This window comes from Pelobates fuscus, chromosome 4 (genome assembly GCF_036172605.1).
Source record: "Pelobates fuscus isolate aPelFus1 chromosome 4, aPelFus1.pri, whole genome shotgun sequence".
NCBI classification, from domain to species: Eukaryota; Metazoa; Chordata; class Amphibia; order Anura; family Pelobatidae; genus Pelobates; species Pelobates fuscus.
Window position 1 is genome coordinate 392,110,223 of NC_086320.1, and position 21,314 is coordinate 392,131,536.

General features: G+C 41.5%; 1 protein-coding gene across 7 annotated transcripts in view; it reads right to left on the reverse strand.

Moving 5' to 3' along the window:
• Window positions 1-21,314, reverse strand: part of SMARCD3 (SWI/SNF related, matrix associated, actin dependent regulator of chromatin, subfamily d, member 3) — a 205,263-nt gene that overhangs the window by 31,039 nt on the left and 152,910 nt on the right. For all 7 annotated transcript variants that reach the window (XM_063452963.1, XM_063452968.1, XM_063452962.1 and 4 more), the window contains exon 6: window positions 12,845-12,940. In XM_063452963.1, the coding sequence (XP_063309033.1) occupies window positions 12,845-12,940 (96 nt within the window). The remainder of the gene's footprint in view (window positions 1-12,844; window positions 12,941-21,314) is intronic.

A 21,314-nucleotide genomic window follows, 5' to 3' on the forward strand; every position in this document is an offset into this window, starting at 1 on the left:
GCGGACTTTCAGGGGGGGAGAACGCTGGACTGCCGCTGTCCCTGAGTGCCCACAGTGCAGTGGAGCCTCTCGCTGACAGACAGGAGCATGCCCTGGGGGGAACAGAGGGGGATTTGCCACGATGGGGGCGCAGGGAGGACTTGGCTGTGGACTATCTGCCCATCATCTATACCCTAAATCTATAAAGCCGTTATGCATATTCCCAGGAAAACGACAAAGCCAAATGGACAGTCGCTTCACACCGGGCGCTAAAACGCCATCTCCAGCGGAGTGGACTCTCCTTTCTTATCCTCAGAGGTTTTAGATAAAGATACGCCTGATTAATCTCTTGCGTGACAAGCTACTACAAAGCCACATCCAGTGGAGAGACTCACCAGTTATCATTTTTTCTTTTTGTCAAAAATCACTGCCAGTGACCCTACAACCTGTTATGTCTTGCTGACTCAGCCTGTAGCTAGTATAGCATGCCTTATCAAACTTACGTTTAACTCTTAACACGCTTAGTTATCCTAGCATGTTATGTTAAATAAGCGACTTGTATTAGCCTAAACCGTACTACAGCAGACACAGTATGCCTAACCATATCTAAATCAGCCTGTTGTTAATTTAGAATGCCTCAATATGCCTACTTACGCTAGCATGTTATGTTCTAAACGGTATTAATGATATTATTTACCAAGTTGACGATCTAGTGCAGTCTAAGCTAGTAACTTTAAATGTAACGAGCAAGCAACGCCGACTCATGTTTTGTTTCTACAACCATATATAAAAATGTGCACTGCTCAAATGCCAATATTGCAATATGTTTATGCTAACGAACGCTATTGTGGCAGAGTAAGCTGTCTTGTATATCAATGCACTCAAAAATAAAGAATAAAAAAAAAAAAAAAAAAAAGACAAGGTAACTCTGTCAAGGAAACGGTTCTTAGTCAATTTAGGGGACATATACATCACACCTAAGGTCGGTCCTCGTAGGTGCCTTAGGGGCGCAAGTTTTCCGTCCGAACTTGACATGAAAATCTTTGATGTCCCTTCTTGACGCAATACATACACAACCCTTCATTACGCCTGTGTTGTCTCTCAGTGAGTTTAGCAATACCCAATTGCATGGGTTCAGGTTCTGGAGGTGGAGCTTGGCTAATCACCACTGGGTTAGAGAAACGAGGGGCTATGGACGTCTATTACGTTTGTTTTTTTCTCTTTCTCTGAGCCTGTTATCGATATCTATCATATAGGCAATAAAATCATTGAGGTTAACCGGAAGGTCTCTAGCTGCGGTCTCGTCCTGTATACTCTCAGCTAAACCTTCTGAGAAAGCAGCCACCAAACCACTATTGGTCCAGTCAACCTTCGGACGCCAATGTTCTGAACTCTATGGCGTAATCAGCTACAGAGCGACTGCCTTGTTTTATCCTCATTAGGGTTTTGGCAGCGTTTTTTTCTCTGCCTTTAAGTTCAAAAGTAGCCTTAAATGCTGTTAGGAAGACACTGTAATCACGGGCTATGGCGTTTCCACTCTCCCATAAGGGGTTAGCCCAGGTTAAAGCCTTTCCTGTTAATTGGTTCATCAGATAGTCAATTTTCGATCTATCTGTAGGGAATGAACCAGGGGAAGCTTCGAAGTGGTACTCAATTTGGTTTAAAAAACCTCTAAATTTTTAGAATTACCTCCATAACGAGGGGGAGGTGAAAGGGTTATGGACGGTGGTTTATGTGGCACGGGAGCCACGACAGGTGGCGGAACCACAGGTTGTACAGGAGGTGCCTCTAAATAGGCAGTTCTCTGGAGCAAGGTCTGAAATGCCTGGGCAAATTGATCTAACCTGTGGTCCATATCCTCCACCCTATTCTCACAGGCAATCATATGTTTGCATAGTCCTGCAGGATCCATGGCCCTGCCGTAATGTCACGACTACTAGTGTGGTCCAGCACGCAGAAACTATGTAAACAGGAAAAGGAAAATAAAAGGACAGAGCGTAAACCGGACCTTAGAATGGCCGGACTAATACGCTAGAGACAGAGAATGGTCAAAGGGGAAGCCGAGGTCAAGGAAGCCAGAAAATACACAATACCGTTTACACAAGCCAAGTCAGGGAAACCAGAATTCAGAATAACCAGGGAAAAGCCAAGATCAGGATACCAGGAAATCAGATTCACAAAGATAAAGCACCCTCAGGAAACCAGGAACAGGAAACCATGACAGGGCAAGGTACTAAGGTGAGCTAGGGATTTAAATATCCCTCTCTAAGGTCTGACTGGTCAGAGGGCGACCTCTGACCCCAAAACGTGCGTGCGCGTTGACGTTGTGACGTCACGCGCACATCAGTATGAACTTCGGGGGCGGAGCTACGTTTAGGCGCGACCACGCGGTCAGCGCCATTTTGGATCCGGGCGCGACGGCCGGAGGATGCAAGGAAGCGGTTGTCGACTCGCCGACGAGCAGGTAAGCTCGTGCTGTCGGCGAGGCTGTGCCGGTCGGGCACAGCCCTGCCATGCGGTGGGCCGGCAACCGTGACACTGAGAGATAATTGCTTAATGAAGTGGTCTGGGTGCAAGGTCCATCTAGGATTAACCCATTCTGCTGTAAACATAGCAGTTTCAGAGAAACGGCTATGTTTACAAATGGGTTAATCCAGCCTCTAGTGGCTGCCTCATTGACGGCCGCTAGAGGCGCCTCCGTGCTTCTCACTGTGATTTGCACAGTGAGAAGATGCCAGCGTCCATAGGAAAGCATTGAGAATGCTTTCCTATGGACTGGCTGAATGCGCGCACGGCTCTTGCCGCGCATGCGCATTCAGCCGATGATGGCGAAAAGGAGGAGGAGAGTTCCCCGCGCCGAGGGAAAACAGGTAAGATTTAACCCCTTCCAACCCCTAGAGCCTGGCGGGAAGAGGGCCCTAAGGGTGGGAGGGACCTAGAGACCCTATAGTGCCAGGAAAACGAGTATGTTTTCCTGGCACTATAGTGGTCCTTTAATTTAATTATTCCTCAGGTACAGAAAAATCTACAATAGTTCCAAACCCCCACTCACAAACACATTTTAATATTTCAAAAGGGGCTAATTGATTGCATGGAAGTTCCTCTTTGAAGCTGGGTTTTCAACAGAGCTATTCTAAAGGTGTGAGAAGTCACACATAAGTGGCCTGGAAGTCTGGGCTCTGTACAAACCAACTCTCATATCTGCCATATGTCTTGTCTTGCTTGCCTCTCAGATAGGAAGTCCTTTGATATGGTAATGATCATGAGACATTTGCTTCACCTAATTTCCCCCCAGGCACTTGAGTTACAGATCATATCACAACGAGACACTGATCTACAGATTAATAACTAAGCCCCATTTCTATTACATTCAGAATGGGACAAGAACAATCGTCTAATCAGCCCAAACATGATTTGCGAACAAGGGGATCACACGTATAGGGGGAACCCCAGCATGATGACCTGAAAACAATAGCAGGCAAGCAAGGGGCACACGTGGGCATAGTACTCTGTGAAAGCGGTTCGTCACACCATCTCTGGGATATATTGCAATATCATTTTTCCTTTTGTTTTTACATACGGATGAATTCCCTGATTTGACACTGTTTTAGAAGAATCACTCCGGACATATTTGAGGCTATATCTTCTGGCAAGTTTTATTGGGACTTTTATTGGACTTATTATAATTTTTTTATATTGGATTTTTTATATATTGGATTTTATATATTAGTAACTATATTTGGTCTATTCTGTTTTGGCACAACCTTATCTGTATTTTTATCTGGCACTCCAAAAAATCTGAGGTGGGGATCATACCACCAGCGCTGTTACCAAGGATCAGTTAGTCTGCTCTTTGCTTGTGAGTACTATTTTAGTTATTTTATATACTGTTTTTATTCAGTGAGCACTATTACTTGTCTCTTTTTACCTTCTTTCCTGAGTGTGGACCATACCCCAGAGGAAGAACCCCACAGCATATCCCACAAGCGGGGATTACATCGCTGAACGCCTTTCATACTAGAGCTAGCTATAGCTCTACTAAATGTAAGTTTATTCCCGTTAATTCCATCTATATACATATTGGACCATTTATATTGCACTATTGGTTCTTTTTATCAGTTTTTTGTCTTTCATATGAGTGGATTCATCCAGAAAAAGACACTGAGGATATTACTCCCGTTTAAGCACTTTATTCTATATTTGATCTGAGTAAGATCCTTTTTATTGGACTTTTTACTTATTTTATGTGTTGTGATTTTTACTTATTTTATGTTGTGATTTTCACTGCTCATTATATTTTGTTATAAGAATTGGCGAAGCACTTCTATTTTTCTCACTATCTTTGTTTCCGAAGGGTTTGGAGGGATCTCAGATGGGTTGCAGCCCATCTGTTAGTTAGCGCTTACTCTTTTTCTGTTGTTCGTTATCTGTTCTTTTGCTTTGCTTTTACCCACTTGTGGGGCTTAGAGGGAGACCTACCATTTTATGAGTGCTGCCTCATTTACATTTTGTGTTTGGTTTTTAGAGCGCTGATCCTTTTCTGTCTAGATAATGATGGTAACCCATAGACAGATAATAATGGTAACCCACAGACAGATAATAATGGTAACCCACAGACAGATAATAATGGTAACCCATTGTGACGAGAGCAATCTCCCCACATTGCATTGGAGGAGCCTGGTTGCCCGCCTGCTCCCTTTAGACTATGGACCGGACTTTTAAAATACTTTATTTTGCCTGCAGTAAGGCTTATTCATGCCTTTCTGCCAGGGCGTTTGGTAGATTTTACCTACCGAACAAAATACCGAAGGCACGACCAACAGGAAGCTGGCGTGTGTCTTCAATTGACCACCCAGTAGCTGCGGTTAACCGCAGCTTCATTGACTACTACTGGGTGGCCACGGTTACACTTAGCGGCCGCTAGGTGGCGGTGTTATGGAGCTCCCCGGACGGCCAGCGGTGCTCAGCCCGGAATCAGTGCACTAAAAGCGGACACTTTTACGTGCAGGCACCGCTGAGCCTCCAGCCTTCCCTACTTCTATTCGTGGCTGTTTAGACGAACGCTGGATTGATCGGGACTTTTTCTATGTGAATGTTTTAACCCAGATAGCTATGCCATAGAGCCTATTCGTGTAATTAAAGACTTTGGCTCCATGGCAATTGAGCTGTGCGAATAGGATCTGCACTGGGTATTGTGGAGTAACTGCGGGACGAGAGATTCCCCAAGAAAGACCAGCAGTTGCAGAAGCGAGTAGCCCTGCAGATGCCCTTCCTGGGAGAGCAGCCCCGGGAGGAATGGGTAAAGAAATTGGAACACCTAGTATGGCAGGAGATGTGGCTGGAAGATGCCTACCAGGCGCTCTGGTGGTATGGGGCACAGTACCTGCCCTGGACAGCCGAGCATGACAAGCCAGAGGGAGAGGGGTTTGATGGTCCTGGCTTGTTATGGGTCTCTTTTTCAGAGCCCGAGTTTGGGAGCCCTACACAAGCCCTGGTTAAGTGATCTCTTTGAGCAGAGGGAGAGCAGGTATGACTGGGACGACACTCACGAGATTGAGCAAGACCTGGTCCACCTGGTGACCCGGGAGATGGAGCTGGAACAGGGCTACCAGCAGCTGTTCCAATCCAGTGAGAAGGCTCAGCAGGAGAGCAGAGTGACAGACCCAGGGACTGACCAATTCAACTGGGACGAGATAGTAGAGTTTTACTGGGAAGAACCCCAGGTGGCCGGTGGAGATGGGACCAAGGTCTCTCCACCGGTCCTGCAGGGAATTGGGAGCCCAGTCTCCATTCCCCAGCGGCAGTGTGATTTATTGGGAATTGGGAGCCTAGTCTCCATTCCCCAGCGGAAGTGTGATATGCAGGGAGTTGGGAGCCCAGTCTCCATTCCCCAGCGGCAGTGTGATTTATTGGGAATTGGGAGCCCAGTCTCCATTCCCCAGCGGCAGGCTGAGTTACAGGTGGCAGAGACAGTCGGTCTCCCCCACCAGCAGCAGAGCTGTGTATCCAAAGGTGAGACAGTCGGTCTCCCCCTCCAGGAGCAGAGCTGTGTATCCAAAGGGGAGACAGTCGGTCTCCCCATCCAGCAACCAGGCTCCAACCAGGCTACTTCCACGGTAGCGCTGGCACCAGGGCAGAGTACCGCTGGTCTCTGCCCACTTAGCAACCCACCAGTCCCCCACTGGTGAGGCACCTGGACATGGACAAGTTTCTCCCTTACCCAGGTGTAGTAACCATTTATTGTGGGTGGGCTATATTACTGTTTGTGCTTCGTGGGTGGGCTGCTGGACTAACCAGGGCACTGACCGGCAGGAGGTCAGATACCCTGTTAGTCTGTCTGGAAAAGGGGAGAGATGTGACGAGAGCATTGCATTGGAGGAGCCTGGTTGCCCGCCTGCTCCCTTTAGACAATGGACCGGACTTTTAAAATACTTTATTTTGCCTGCAGTAAGGCTTATTCATGTCTTTCTGCCAGGGCGTTCGGTAGATTTTACCTACCGAACAAAATACCGAAGGCGCGACCACCGGAAAGCTGGCGTGTGCCTTCAATTGACCACCCAGTAGCTGCGGTTAACCGCAGCTTCATTGACTATTACTGGGTGACCGAGGTTACACTTAGCGGCCGCTAGGTGGCGGTGTTATGGAGCTCCCCGGACGGCTAGCGGTGCTCAGCCCGGAATCAGTGCACTAAAAGCGGACACTTTTACGTGCAGGCACCGCTGAGCCTCCAGCCTTCCCTGCTTCTATTCGTGGCTGTTTATATGAACGCTGGATTGATCGGGACTTTTTCTATGTGAATGTTTTAACCCAGATAGCTATGCCATGGAGCCTATTCGTGAAATTAAAGACTTTGGCTCCATGGCAATTGAACTGTGTGAATATGATCTGAGTGCTATTCGGTAGTTATGTGCGCTCAGATCCCAGCTATCTGGGGATATGTGACATGTCTGTATTTTATGTATTAAATGTAACTTTGTATATTTTAAAGTATTTTACCATCTTTGTGTCCCCACGTGTATAATGGAGTTTTCCTCTGTCCTGGGAGATAATTGGATTACTTCCCAATTATCTCCAGGATAGAGGGAGGGAAATTAGGATGCATTGTGGGGATGTTTTACTTCTGTGTGTCTGAATGTGATACATGTCTGTCTGTGTTACAGTCTTCCATCTGGTCCCCTAGGGGAGTGTCCACCAGGTGGGAGACCTGCATAAATACTGGGCAGGTAGCCCTCAATAAACCAGACCACTGCTTAACCCCCAACACGGAGCCTTGTCTCGTTCTTGGGGGGATTTACTGTATGCTGATAGAGACTGATTGCTAGGGGTGTAAGCCGCTTGGGTGCTTTTCCTATTCGTCTGCTAGCAGCTATTTGTGAGGTTCCAGTTCTGGAGTTTGGAGTGCTATTTTGTATGCAGTTCGGGAGTTTGGAGCATTCCCTTGTATTCAGTTCGGGAGTTTGGTGTTCTGCATTAGCTGTGTCTGTATATCTGGAAGGGGAAGATCTTCTAAACGGCGGTTTAACCCCTTTATGCCCGGGGTGCCGTTACACCCATAGACAGATAATAATGGTAACTAATAATGGCAACTCATATACATATAATAATGGTAAGCCATAGACAGACTGAAATTAATTGAAACCCATAGACAGACAGATAATAATGGTAACCCATAGATTGATAATAATGGACACCCACAGACTGATACTAACGGTAACTCAGACTAATCATAAAGGTAATCTAATAATAATAGTAACCCAAATACTGATAATAATGGTAACCAATAGACGGATAATAAAAGTAACCCATAGACAAACCGATTATAATGGTAACCCATAGACAGACTATGTGAATCCATAGACAGACTATAATGTGAATCCATAGACACATAATAATGGTGACTCATAGACTGATAATAATGGTAACCGATAGATTGATAATAATGGTGACTCATAGACTGATAGTAATGGTAACCCATAGACTGATAATAATGGTAACCAATAGACAATTAATAATGGTAACCGATAGAAAAACCGATTATAATGGTAACACTTAGACAGACAATAATGTGAATTGATAGACAATTAATAATGGTAACCCATAGACAGATAATAATGGTAACCCATAGACAGATAATAATGGTAACCCATAGACAGATAATAATGGTAACCGATAGATTGATAATAATGGTAACCGATAGACAGATAATAATGGTAACCGATAGATTGATAATAATGGTAACCGATAGATTGATAATAATGGTAACCGATAGATTGATAATAATGGTAACCGATAGACATATAATAATGGTAACCCATAGACAGAAAATAATGGTAACCGATAGATTGATAATAATGGTAACCGATAGACAGATAATAATGGTAACCCATAGACAGATAATAATGGTAACCGATAGACAGATAATAATGGTAACCGATAGACAGATAATAATGGTAACCGATAGACAGATAATAATGGTAACCGATAGATTGATAATAATGGTAACCGATAGACAGATAATAATGGTAACCGATAGACAGATAATAATGGTAACCGATAGATTGATAATAATGGTAACCGATAGACAGATAATAATGGTAACCGATAGACAGATAATAATGGTAACCGATAGATTGATAATAATGGTAACCGATAGACAGATAATAATGGTAACCCATAGACTGATAATAATGGTAACCCATAGACTGATAATAATGGTAACCCATAGACTGATAATAATGGTAACCGATAGACAGATAATAATGGTAACCCATAGACTGATAATAATGGTAACCCATAGACTGATAATAATGGTAACCCATAGACTGATAATAATGGTAACCCATAGATTGATAATAATGGTAACCCATAGACTGATAATAATGGTAACTCATAGATTGATAATAATGGTAACCCATAGACTGATAATAATGGTAACTCATAGACAGATAATAATGGTAACCGATAGACAGATAATAATGGTAACCCATAGACTGATAATAATGGTAACCCATAGACTGATAATAATGGTAACCCATAGACTGATAATAATGGTAACCCATAGACTGATAATAATGGTAACTCATAGACAGATAATAATGGTAACCCATAGACTGATTGTCAATCATTTTTTATTGATGTACAGAATCGCATGGGGTACAGAAAGAAGATTGGGATACAGTACAGATTATACATAGCAGGTGTAGTCTAGTACATTGCATATCAACCCCAGTCTCTCATAGATCATATAATGCAATAAACATGTGGAGCTAAAACGCAGCAATATGTCTTAATATTGAGTTCGGCCGATCTCTCGGTTGAGGGATTATTTAGCTGTTCGTTATCCTAGGTTCTTTCTTTTTTCTTTTATGTTCTCCTATGTTAGTGTCTTTCCTTCCCCTGTCCTCCCACTCTCACCTCTCCCCTCTCCCTCTCACTCCCCTCCCATATCCACTCCCCCCTCAGCTCCCTCCTCCTCCATGCCCCCTCTCCCTTCCATAGAAAGTGCCATCCCTGTGGAGTAATGCGTTCATGTGTGGTAGTGACCGAGGCCGTGTGTGCAGGGGTAGATTTTTTCCGTTCAGGCGATTAGTGAGCAGCTTGTGTGTAGTCCATAGACTGATAATAATGGTAACCGATAGACAGATAATAATGGTAACCCATAGATTGATAATAATGGTAACCCATAGATTGATAATAATGGTAACCGATAGACAGATAATAATGGTAACCCATAGACTGATAATAATGGTAACCCATAGACTGATAATAATGGTAACCCATAGACAGATAATAATGGTAACTCATAGACAGATAATAATGGTAACCGATAGACTGATAATAATGGTAACCCATAGACTGATAGTAATGGTAACCCATAGACTGATAATAATGGTGACTCATAGACTGATAATTATTGTAACCGATAGACATATAATAATGGTAACCGATAGACAGATAATAATGGTAACCGATAGACAGATAATAATGGTAACCGATAGACATATAATAATGGTAACCGATAGACAGATAATAATGGTAACCGATAGATTGATAATAATGGTAACCGATAGACAGATACTAATGGTAACCGATAGATTGATAATAATGGTAACCGATAGATTGATAATAATGGTAACCGATAGACAGATAATAATGGTAACCCATAGATTGATAATAATGGTAACCCATAGACTGATAATAATGGTGACTCATAGACTGATAATTATTGTAACCGATAGACAGATAATAATGGTAACCGATAGACAGATAATAATGGTAACCCATAGATTGATAATAATGGTAACCCATAGACTGATAATAATGGTAACCCATAGACTGATAATAATGGTGACTCATAGACTGATAATTATTGTAACCGATAGACAGATAATAATGGTAACCGATAGACAGATACTAATGGTAACCGATAGACAGATAATAATGGTAACCGATAGACAGATAATAATGGTAACCGATAGACAGATAATAATGGTAACCCATAGATTGATAATAATGGTAACCCATAGACTGATAATAATGGTAACCGATAGACAGATAATAATGGTAACCCATAGATTGATAATAATGGTAACCCATAGACTGATAATAATGGTGACTCAGACTGATAATTATTGTAACCGATAGACAGATAATAATGGTAACCGATAGATTGATAATAATGGTAACCGATAGATTGATAATAATGGTAACCGATAGACAGATAATAATGGTAACCGATAGACAGATAATAATGGTAACCGATAGACAGATAATAATGGTAACCCATAGATTGATAATAATGGTAACCCATAGACTGATAATAATGGTAACCCATAGACTGATAATAATGGTGACTCATAGACTGATAATTATTGTAACCGATAGACAGATAATAATGGTAACCGATAGACAGATACTAATGGTAACCGATAGACAGATAATAATGGTAACCGATAGACAGATAATAATGGTAACCGATAGACAGATAATAATGGTAACCCATAGATTGATAATAATGGTAACCCATAGACTGATAATAATGGTAACCGATAGACAGATAATAATGGTAACCCATAGATTGATAATAATGGTAACCCATAGACTGATAATAATGGTGACTCAGACTGATAATTATTGTAACCGATAGACAGATAATAATGGTAACCGATAGATTGATAATAATGGTAACCGATAGATTGATAATAATGGTAACCGATAGACAGATAATAATGGTAACCCATAGATTGATAATAATGGTAACCCATAGACTGATAATAATGGTGACTCATAGACTGATAATTATTGTAACCGATAGACAGATAATAATGGTAACCGATAGACAGATACTAATGGTAACCGATAGACAGATAATAATGGTAACCGATAGATTGATAATAATGGTAACCGATAGATTGATAATAATGGTAACCGATAGACAGATAATAATGGTAACCCATAGATTGATAATAATGGTAACCCATAGACTGATAATAATGGTGACTCATAGACTGATAATAATGGTGACTCATAGACTGATAATAATGGTGACTCATAGACTGATAATAATGGTGACTCATAGACTGATAATTATTGTAACCGATAGACAGATAATAATGGTAACCGATAGACAGATAATAATGGTAACCGATAGACAGATAATAATGGTAACCGATAGACAGATAATAATGGTAACCGATAGACAGATAATAATGGTAACCGATAGACAGATAATAATGGTAACCGATAGACAGATACTAATGGTAACCCATAGACTGATAATAATGGTAACCCATAGACTGATAATAATGGTAACCCATAGACTGATAATAATGGTAACCCATAGACTGATAATAATGGTAACCCATAGACTGATAATAATGGTAACCCATAGACTGATAATAATGGTAACCCATAGACTGATAATAATGGTAACCCATAGATTGATAATAATGGTAACCGATAGACAGATAATAATGGTAACGGATAGACATATAATAATGGTAACCCATAGATTGATAATAATGGTAACCGATAGACAGATAATAATGGTAACCGACAGACAGATAATAATGGTAACCCATAGATTGATAATAATGGTAACCGATAGACAAATAATAATGGTAACCCATAGACTGATAATAATGGTAACCGACAGACAGATAATAATGGTAACCCATAGATTGATAATAATGGTAACCCATAGACTGATAATAATGGTAACCCATAGACTGATAATAATGGTAACTCATAGATTGATAATAATGGTAACCGATAGACATATAATAATGGTAACCCATAGACTGATAATAATGGTAACCGACAGACAGATAATAATGGTAACCCATAGATTGATAATAATGGTAACCGATAGACAGATAATAATGGTAACTCATAGATTGATAATAATGGTAACCGATAGACATATAATAATGGTAACCCATAGACTGATAATAATGGTAACCGATAGACAGATAATAATGGTAACCCATAGACTGATAATAATGGTAACCCATAGACAGATAATAATGGTAACCCATAGACTGATAATAATGGTAACCCATAGACTGATAATAATGGTAACCCATAGACTGATAATAATGGTAACCCATAGACTGATAATAATGGTAACCCATAGACTGATAATAATGGTAACCGATAGACATATAATAATGGTAACCAATAGATTGATAATAATGGTAACCGATAGACATATAATAATGGTAAACCCATAGACTGATAATTATTGTAACCCAAAGACTGATAATAATGGTAACTCATAGACTGATAATGATGACCCACAGACAGCACACACTGTGGGTACAGACACAGTTACACTTATTAACACAGATAATATGGTATAACTCACCTCCACCAGGTGGTTGTCTGGTCCGTAGAGATCTTTATCCAACTCTATGACCAAACTTTTAAAGAATGAGGAAAATTTTCTTTTCATCTTACTCGGCTAGGAAGAAAGGTGTAGAATTCTAGTCAGGTATGGATCCCACATCTATCAGACTTTTCCTGTATAAGTTTCCTAAATCTCTTTTAACAGAACGTTAACTTGTTTCAACATCTAGAGCTATAAACCATTCCTACATCTGGAATTGTAATTTATACTCATAATCCAGACATCTAACCCATTTCCACCCGTAGAGCTATAAGGAATTTACATGTTAATAGTTATGACCTATTTCAGTAACTAGAGCTATTCTCATTCCCATATCTAGAACTGTAGCCTATTTATAGAAGAAATAGTTAAAACCTATGGCACCACATAGAACTTTCCTACATCTAGAGCTATAAACCTTTTTCTACATATGTTCTCCATCTAGAGTTAGAACCATTCCTACATCTAGAGCTATAAACCATTCCTACATCTAGAGTTAGAACCTTTCCTACATCTAGAGTTGGAACCATATCTACATCTAGAGCTATAAACCTTTCCTACATCTAGAGTTAGAACCTTTCCTACATCTAGAGTTAGAACCATTCCTACACTTAGAGCTATAAACCATTCCTACATGTAGAGTTAGAACCTTTCCTAGATCTAAAATGTACCCTTTCATACATCTAGTATAGTACCAATACTACATCTAGAGCTATAAACCTTTCCTACATGTAAAATTAGAACCTTTCCTACATCTAGAGTTAGAACCAATACTACATCTAGAGCTATAAACCTTTCCTACATCTAGAGTTAGAACCTTTCCTACACCTAGAGCTATAAACCTTCCCTACATGTAGAGTTAGAACCAATACTACATCTAGAGCTATAAACCTTTCCTACATCTAGAGTTAGAACCTTTCCTACACTTAGAGCTATAAACTCTACATGTAGAGTTAGAACCAATACTACATCTAGAGCTATGACCCATTTCTACACCTAAAGCTATAAACATTTCCTTCATCTAGAGCTATAAACCTTTTCCTATAGTAGACTTCTGTGTGTGATTAAAGTTCAATTTACAGAGTGGGAGATAAAAACTAAGTAAGTGTGAAGAAAATAGACTTTGTTCGTTATTTTCTCCTATGTTCGGGCTTTTTCTACGGTATTTTGTGCATGGTGAATCTATTGGTTCGGTAGTTTGAAACTACCGAACACCCTCCTGGCTCATTAACTTCAAAAGAACCGTCTATTAAGCGCCCTCTGGGCGGCCGCTGTTCGTATAGCTGAATGCCACGTGGAACAGAAAACGTCGGCCATCTTGTTTGCACGAAAGGAGGCAGCGGGATTTGGTGGTCGAGTGTCTGGAACTAAAATCAGACACTCGACCTCACGAACCACCGCTGAAACTACCGAACGCCTGCTTCCTTTAGTTATGAACAGCCAGGAGAGCGTCATTCGGTAGTTTTGTTCATACGGACAAGGGGAGCAATCGCTCCTATGAGCCAGGAGGATCCATTCCGGACTTTTATTAGTCTTTTGCCTTTTTCTCAATTGACTGACCGCAAACGCTGAATTCGTGGAACTGTTTTGGGCAGGAGCCTCGTGTGTGGTCAGTAACTTGTTTTTAAAAACCCCTGAACCGATCTGGGTGAAATTTGGATATGTTGGTCCCCCAGATCGGGGCTATCAGGGGATATGTAATGTGGGGATACCTTGTGTGGAAAGGGGTGTTCCAACTTTTGGGGAAATTGTGTGCCCTCTGCCTGGAGATAATTGGTTTATTCCTTACCGTATCTCAATATCTCCCAGGCAGAGAGGGCGGGGGTTACTGTAAATCTGTATGTTGATTGGTTATTGTCTTTGTTTATTGTGGGAGGTCTCTTGCAGGAGGATTTCTCATAAAAGGCAGTGTGTTATCAATAAACTTCATTCCTGTTACACCCTTCATGAAGTCTAGGCTCATGTTTGGGGAATATTCTATTTGCTGGGGAGAATCATCTTGGAAGCTGCATTAATCTACACTATTCCTCTACTTCCTACTGCAGCTATAATCACTTATGCTCAGCTATTGGGAAAGGAATAGAAGACCGCAGTACTATAACCACTGCAGGTCTTAACAGTAAGTAAGTTACATTTGAAAATGAAACCATTGTTTTTATGCAGGCTATGTCAGTTACAGTCACGGGAGGTGTGACTAGGGCTGCATAAACAGAAACAAAAGTGATTTAACTCCTAAATAGCCGAAAATTGAGTAGTGACATGATCTATACACAAAAACTGCCTTATTAAGCTAAAGTTGTTTTGGCAACTATAGAGTCCCTTTCATTTTGCCTGTCTTAATTCCTTTCCAATATATATTAACAATTGGGTAAAATTAGTTAGATTAACTAAAATGTCAAATAACTTTTGGCCGAAAAGAATAGCGATATCACTAAAAATCATAGTAACTGAAAATATGTTTCTCTTTGACTGAATGTCCAATAACACCGCTAAAGCCCTCCATAAACATAACCAATTCCTACATGACGAGTTATGACCAATTCCCATGTGTTAAGCTATGACCCATTCCCATGTGTTAAGCTATGACCAATTCCTACATCACGAGCTATGACCCATTCCCATGTATTAAGCTATGACCAATTCCTACATCACGAGCTATGACCCATTCACATGTGTTAAGCTATGACCCATTCCTACATCATGAGATATGACCCATTCCCATGTGTTAAGCTATGACCCATTCCCATGTGTTAAGCTATGACCCATTCCCATGTATTAAGCTATGACCCATTCCCATTTGTTAAGCTATGACCCATTCCCATGTGTTAAGCTATGACCCATTCCCATGTGTTAAGCTATGACCCATTCCCATGTGTTAAGCTATGACCCATTCCCATGTGTTAAGCTATGACCCATTCCCATGTGTTAAGCTATGACCCATTCCCATGTGTTAAGCTATGAACCATTCCCATGTATTAAGCTATGACCCATTCCCATGTGTTAAGCTATGACCCATTCCCATGTGTTAAGCTATGACCCATTCCCATGTGTTAAGCTATGACCCATTCCCATGTATTAAGCTATGACCAATTCCTACATCACGAGCTATGGCCCATTCCTATGTATTAAGTTATGACCCATTCCCATGTATTAAGCTGTGACCAATTCCTACATCACCAGCTATGGCCCATTCCTATGTATTAAGTTATGACCCATCCCCATGTATTAAGCTATGACCCATTCCTACATCACAAGCTATGACCCATTCCTACATCATGAGCTATGACCAATTCCCATGTGTTAAGCTATGACCCATTCCCATGTATTAAGCTATGACCAATTCCTACATCACGAGCTATGACCCATTCCCATGTATTAAGCTATGACCAATTCCTACATCACGAGCTATGACCCATTCCCATGTATTAAGCTATGACCAATTCCTACATCACGAGCTATGACCCATTCCCATGTATTAAGCTATGACCAATTCCTACATCACGAGCTATGACCCATTCACATGTGTTAACCTATGACCCATTCCTACATCATGAGATATGACCCATTCCCATGTGTTAAGCTATGACCCATTCCCATGTATTAAGCTATGACCAATTCCTACATCACGAGCTATGACCCATTCCCATGTATTAAGCTATGACCAATTCCTACATCACGAGCTATGACCCATTCCCATGTATTAAGCTATGACCAATTCCTACATCACGAGCTATGACCCATTCCCATGTATTAAGCTATGACCAATTCCTACATCACGAGCTATGACCCATTCACATGTGTTAACCTATGACCCATTCCTACATCATGAGCTATGACCCATTCCCATGTGTTAAGCTATGACCCATTCCCATGTGTTAAGCTATGACCCATTCCCATGTGTTAAGCTATGACCCATTCCCATGTGTTAAGCTATGACCCATTCCCATGTGTTAAGCTATGACCCATTCCCATGTGTTAAGCTATGACCCATTCCCATTTGTTAAGCTATGACCCATTCCCATTTGTTAAGCTATGACCCATTCCCATGTGTTAAGCTATGACCCATTCCCATGTGTTAAGCTATGACCCATTCCCATGTGTTAAGCTATGACCCATTCCCATGTGTTAAGCTATGACCCATTCCCATGTATTAAGCTATGACCCATTCCCATGTGTTAAGCTATGACCCATTCCCATGTGTTAAGCTATGACCCATTCCCATGTGTTAAGCTATGACCCATTCCCATGTGTTAAGCTATGACCCATTCCCATGTATTAAGCTATGACCAATTCCTACATCACGAGCTATGACCCATTCCTATGTATTAAGTTATGACCCATTCCCATGTATTAAGCAATGACCAATTCCTACATCACGAGCTATGACCCATTCCCATGTATTAAGCTATGACCAATTCCTACATCACGAGCTATGACCCATTCCCATGTGTTAAGCTATGACCCATTCCCATGTATTAAGCTATGACCAATTCCTACATCACAAGCTATGACCCATTCCTACATCATGAGCTATGACCCATTCCTACATCATGAGCTATGACCCATTCCCATGTGTTAAGCTATGACCCATTCCCATGTATTAAGCTATGACCAATTCCTACATCACGAGCTATGACCCATTCCCATGTATTAAGCTATGACCAATTCCTACATCACGAGCTATGACCCATTCCCATGTATTAAGCTATGACCAATTCCTACATCACGAGCTATGACCCATTCCCATGTATTAAGCTATGACCAATTCCTACATCACGAGCTATGACCCATTCACATGTGTTAACCTATGACCCATTCCTACATCATGAGATATGACCCATTCCCATGTGTTAAGCTATGACCCATTCCCATGTATTAAGCTATGACCAATTCCTACATCACGAGCTATGACCCATTCCCATGTATTAAGCTATGACCAATTCCTACATCACGAGCTATGACCCATTCCCATGTATTAAGCTATGACCAATTCCTACATCACGAGCTATGACCCATTCCCATGTATTAAGCTATGACCCATTCCCATGTATTAAGCTATGACCAATTCCTACATCACAAGCTATGACCCATTCCTACATCATGAGCTATGACCCATTCCTACATCATGAGCTATGACCCATTCCCATGTGTTAAGCTATGACCCATTCCCATGTATTAAGCTATGACCAATTCCTACATCACGAGCTATGACCCATTCCCATGTATTAAGCTATGACCAATTCCTACATCACGAGCTATGACCCATTCCCATGTATTAAGCTATGACCCATTCCCATGTATTAAGCTATGACCAATTCCTACATCACAAGCTATGACCCATTCCTACATCATGAGCCATGACCCATTCCCATGTGTTAAGCTATGACCCATTCCCATGTATTAAGCTATGACCAATTCCTACATCACGAGCTATGACCCATTCCCATGTATTAAGCTATGACCAATTCCTACATCACGAGCTATGACCCATTCCCATGTATTAAGCTATGACCAATTGCTACATCACGAGCTATGACCCATTCCGATGTATTAAGCTATGACCAATTCCTACATCACGAGCTATGACCCATTCACATGTGTTAAGCTATGACCCATTCCTACATCATGAGATATGACCCATTCCCATGTGTTAAGCTATGACCCATTCCCATGTATTAAGCTATGACCAATTCCTACATCACGAGCTATGACCCATTCACATGTGTTAACCTATGACCCATTCCTACATCATGAGATATGACCCATTCCCATGTGTTAAGCTATGACCCATTCCCATGTATTAAGCTATGACCAATTCCTACATCACGAGCTATGACCCATTCCCATGTATTAAGCTATGACCAATTCCTACATCACGAGCTATGACCCATTCCCATGTATTAAGTTATGACCCATTCCCATGTATTAAGCAATGACCAATTCCTACATCACGAGCTATGACCCATTCCCATGTATTAAGCTATGACCAATTCCTACATCACGAGCTATGACCCATTCCCATGTATTAAGCTATGACCCATTCCCATGTATTAAGCTATGACCAATTCCTACATCACAAGCTATGACCCATTCCTACATCATGAGCTATGACCCATTCCCATGTGTTAAGCTATGACCCATTCCCATGTATTAAGCTATGACCAATTCCTACATCACGAGCTATGACCCATTCCCATGTATTAAAGGACCACTCTAGGCACCCAGACCACTTCAGCTTAATGAAGTGGTCTGGGTGCCAGGTCCTTCTAGGGTTAACTAATTGTTTTATAAACATAGCAGTTTCAGAGAAACTGCTATGTTTATCAATTAGTTAAGCCTTCCCCCTAATCCTCTAGTGGCTGTCTCACTGACAGCCGCTAGAGGCGCTTGCGTGATTCTCACTGTGAAAATCACAGTGAGAGCACGCAAGCGTCCATAGGAAAGCATTATGAATGCTTTCCTATGTGACCGGCTGAATGCGCGCGCAGCTCTTGCCGCGCGTGCGCATTCAGCCGTCGGGGAGGAACGGAGGCGGAGAGGAGTAGGAGAGCTCCCCGCCCAGCGCTGGAAAAAGGTAAGTTTTTACCCCTTTCCCCTTTCCAGAGCCGGGCGGGAGGGGGTCCCTGAGGGTGGGGGCACCCTCAGGGCACTCTAGTGCCAGGAAAACGAGTATGTTTTCCTGGCACTAGAGTGGTCCTTTAAGCTATGACCAATTCCTACATCACGAGCTATGACCCATTCCCATGTATTAAGCTATGACCCATTCCCATGTATTAAGCTATGACCAATTCCTACATCACAAGCTATGACCCATTCCTACATCATGAGCTATGACCCATTCCCATGTGTTAAGCTATGACCCATTCCCATGTATTAAGCTATGACCAATTCCTACATCACGAGCTATGACCCATTCCCATGTATTAAGCTATGACCAATTCCTACATCACGAGCTATGACCCATTCCCATGTATTAAGCTATGACCAATTGCTACATCACGAGCTATGACCCATTCCGATGTATTAAGCTATGACCAATTCCTACATCACGAGCTATGACCCATTCACATGTGTTAAGCTATGACCCATTCCTACATCATGAGATATGACCCATTCCCATGTGTTAAGCTATGACCCATTCCCATGTATTAAGCTATGACCAATTCCTACATCACGAGCTATGACCCATTCACATGTATTAAGCTATGACCAATTCCTACATCACGAGCTATGACCCATTCCCATGTATTAAGTTATGACCCATTCCCATGTATTAAGCAATGACCAATTCCTACATCACGAGCTATGACCCATTCCCATGTATTAAGCTATGACCAATTCCTACATCACTAGCTATGACCCATTCCCATGTATTAAGCTATGACCCATTCCCATGTATTAAGCTATGACCAATTCCTACATCACAAGCTATGACCCATTCCTACATCATGAGCTATGACCCATTCCCATGTGTTAAGCTATGACCCATTCCCATGTATTAAGCTATGACCAATTCCTACATCACGAGCTATGACCCATTCCCATGTATTAAGCTATGACCAATTCCTACATCACGAGCTATGACCCATTCCCATGTATTAAGCTATGACCCATTCCCATGTATTAAGCTATGACCAATTCCTACATCACAAGCTATGACCCATTCCTACATCATGAGCTATGACCCATTCCCATGTGTTAAGCTATGACCCATTCCCATGTATTAAGCTATGACCAATTCCTACATCACGAGCTATGACCCATTCCCATGTATTAAGCTATGACCAATTCCTACATCACGAGCTATGACCCATTCCCATGTATTAAGCAATGACCAATTCCTACATCACGAGCTATGACCCATTCCCATGTATTAAGCTATGACCAATTCCTACATCACGAGCTATGACCCATTCCCATGTGTTAAGCTATGACCCAATCCCATGTATTACGCTATGACCAATTCCTACATCACAAGCTATGACCCATTCCTACATCATGAGCTATGACCCATTCCCATGTGTTAAGCTATGACCCATTCCCATGTATTAAGCTATGACCAATTCCTACATCACGAGCTATGACCCATTCCCATGTATTAAGCTATGACCAATTCCTACATCACGAGCTATGACCCATTCCCATGTATTAAGCTATGACCAATTCCTACATCACGAGCTATGACCCATTCCCATGTGTTAAGCTATGACCCATTCCCATGTATTAAGCTATGACCAATTCCTACATCACAAGCTATGACCCATTCCTACATCATGAGCTATGACCCATTCCTACATCATGAGCTATGACCCATTCCCATGTGTTAAGCTATGACCCATTCCCATGTATTAAGCTATGACCAATTCCTACATCACGAGCTATGACCCATTCCCATGTATTAAGCTATGACCAATTCCTACATCACGAGCTATGACCCATTCCCATGTAT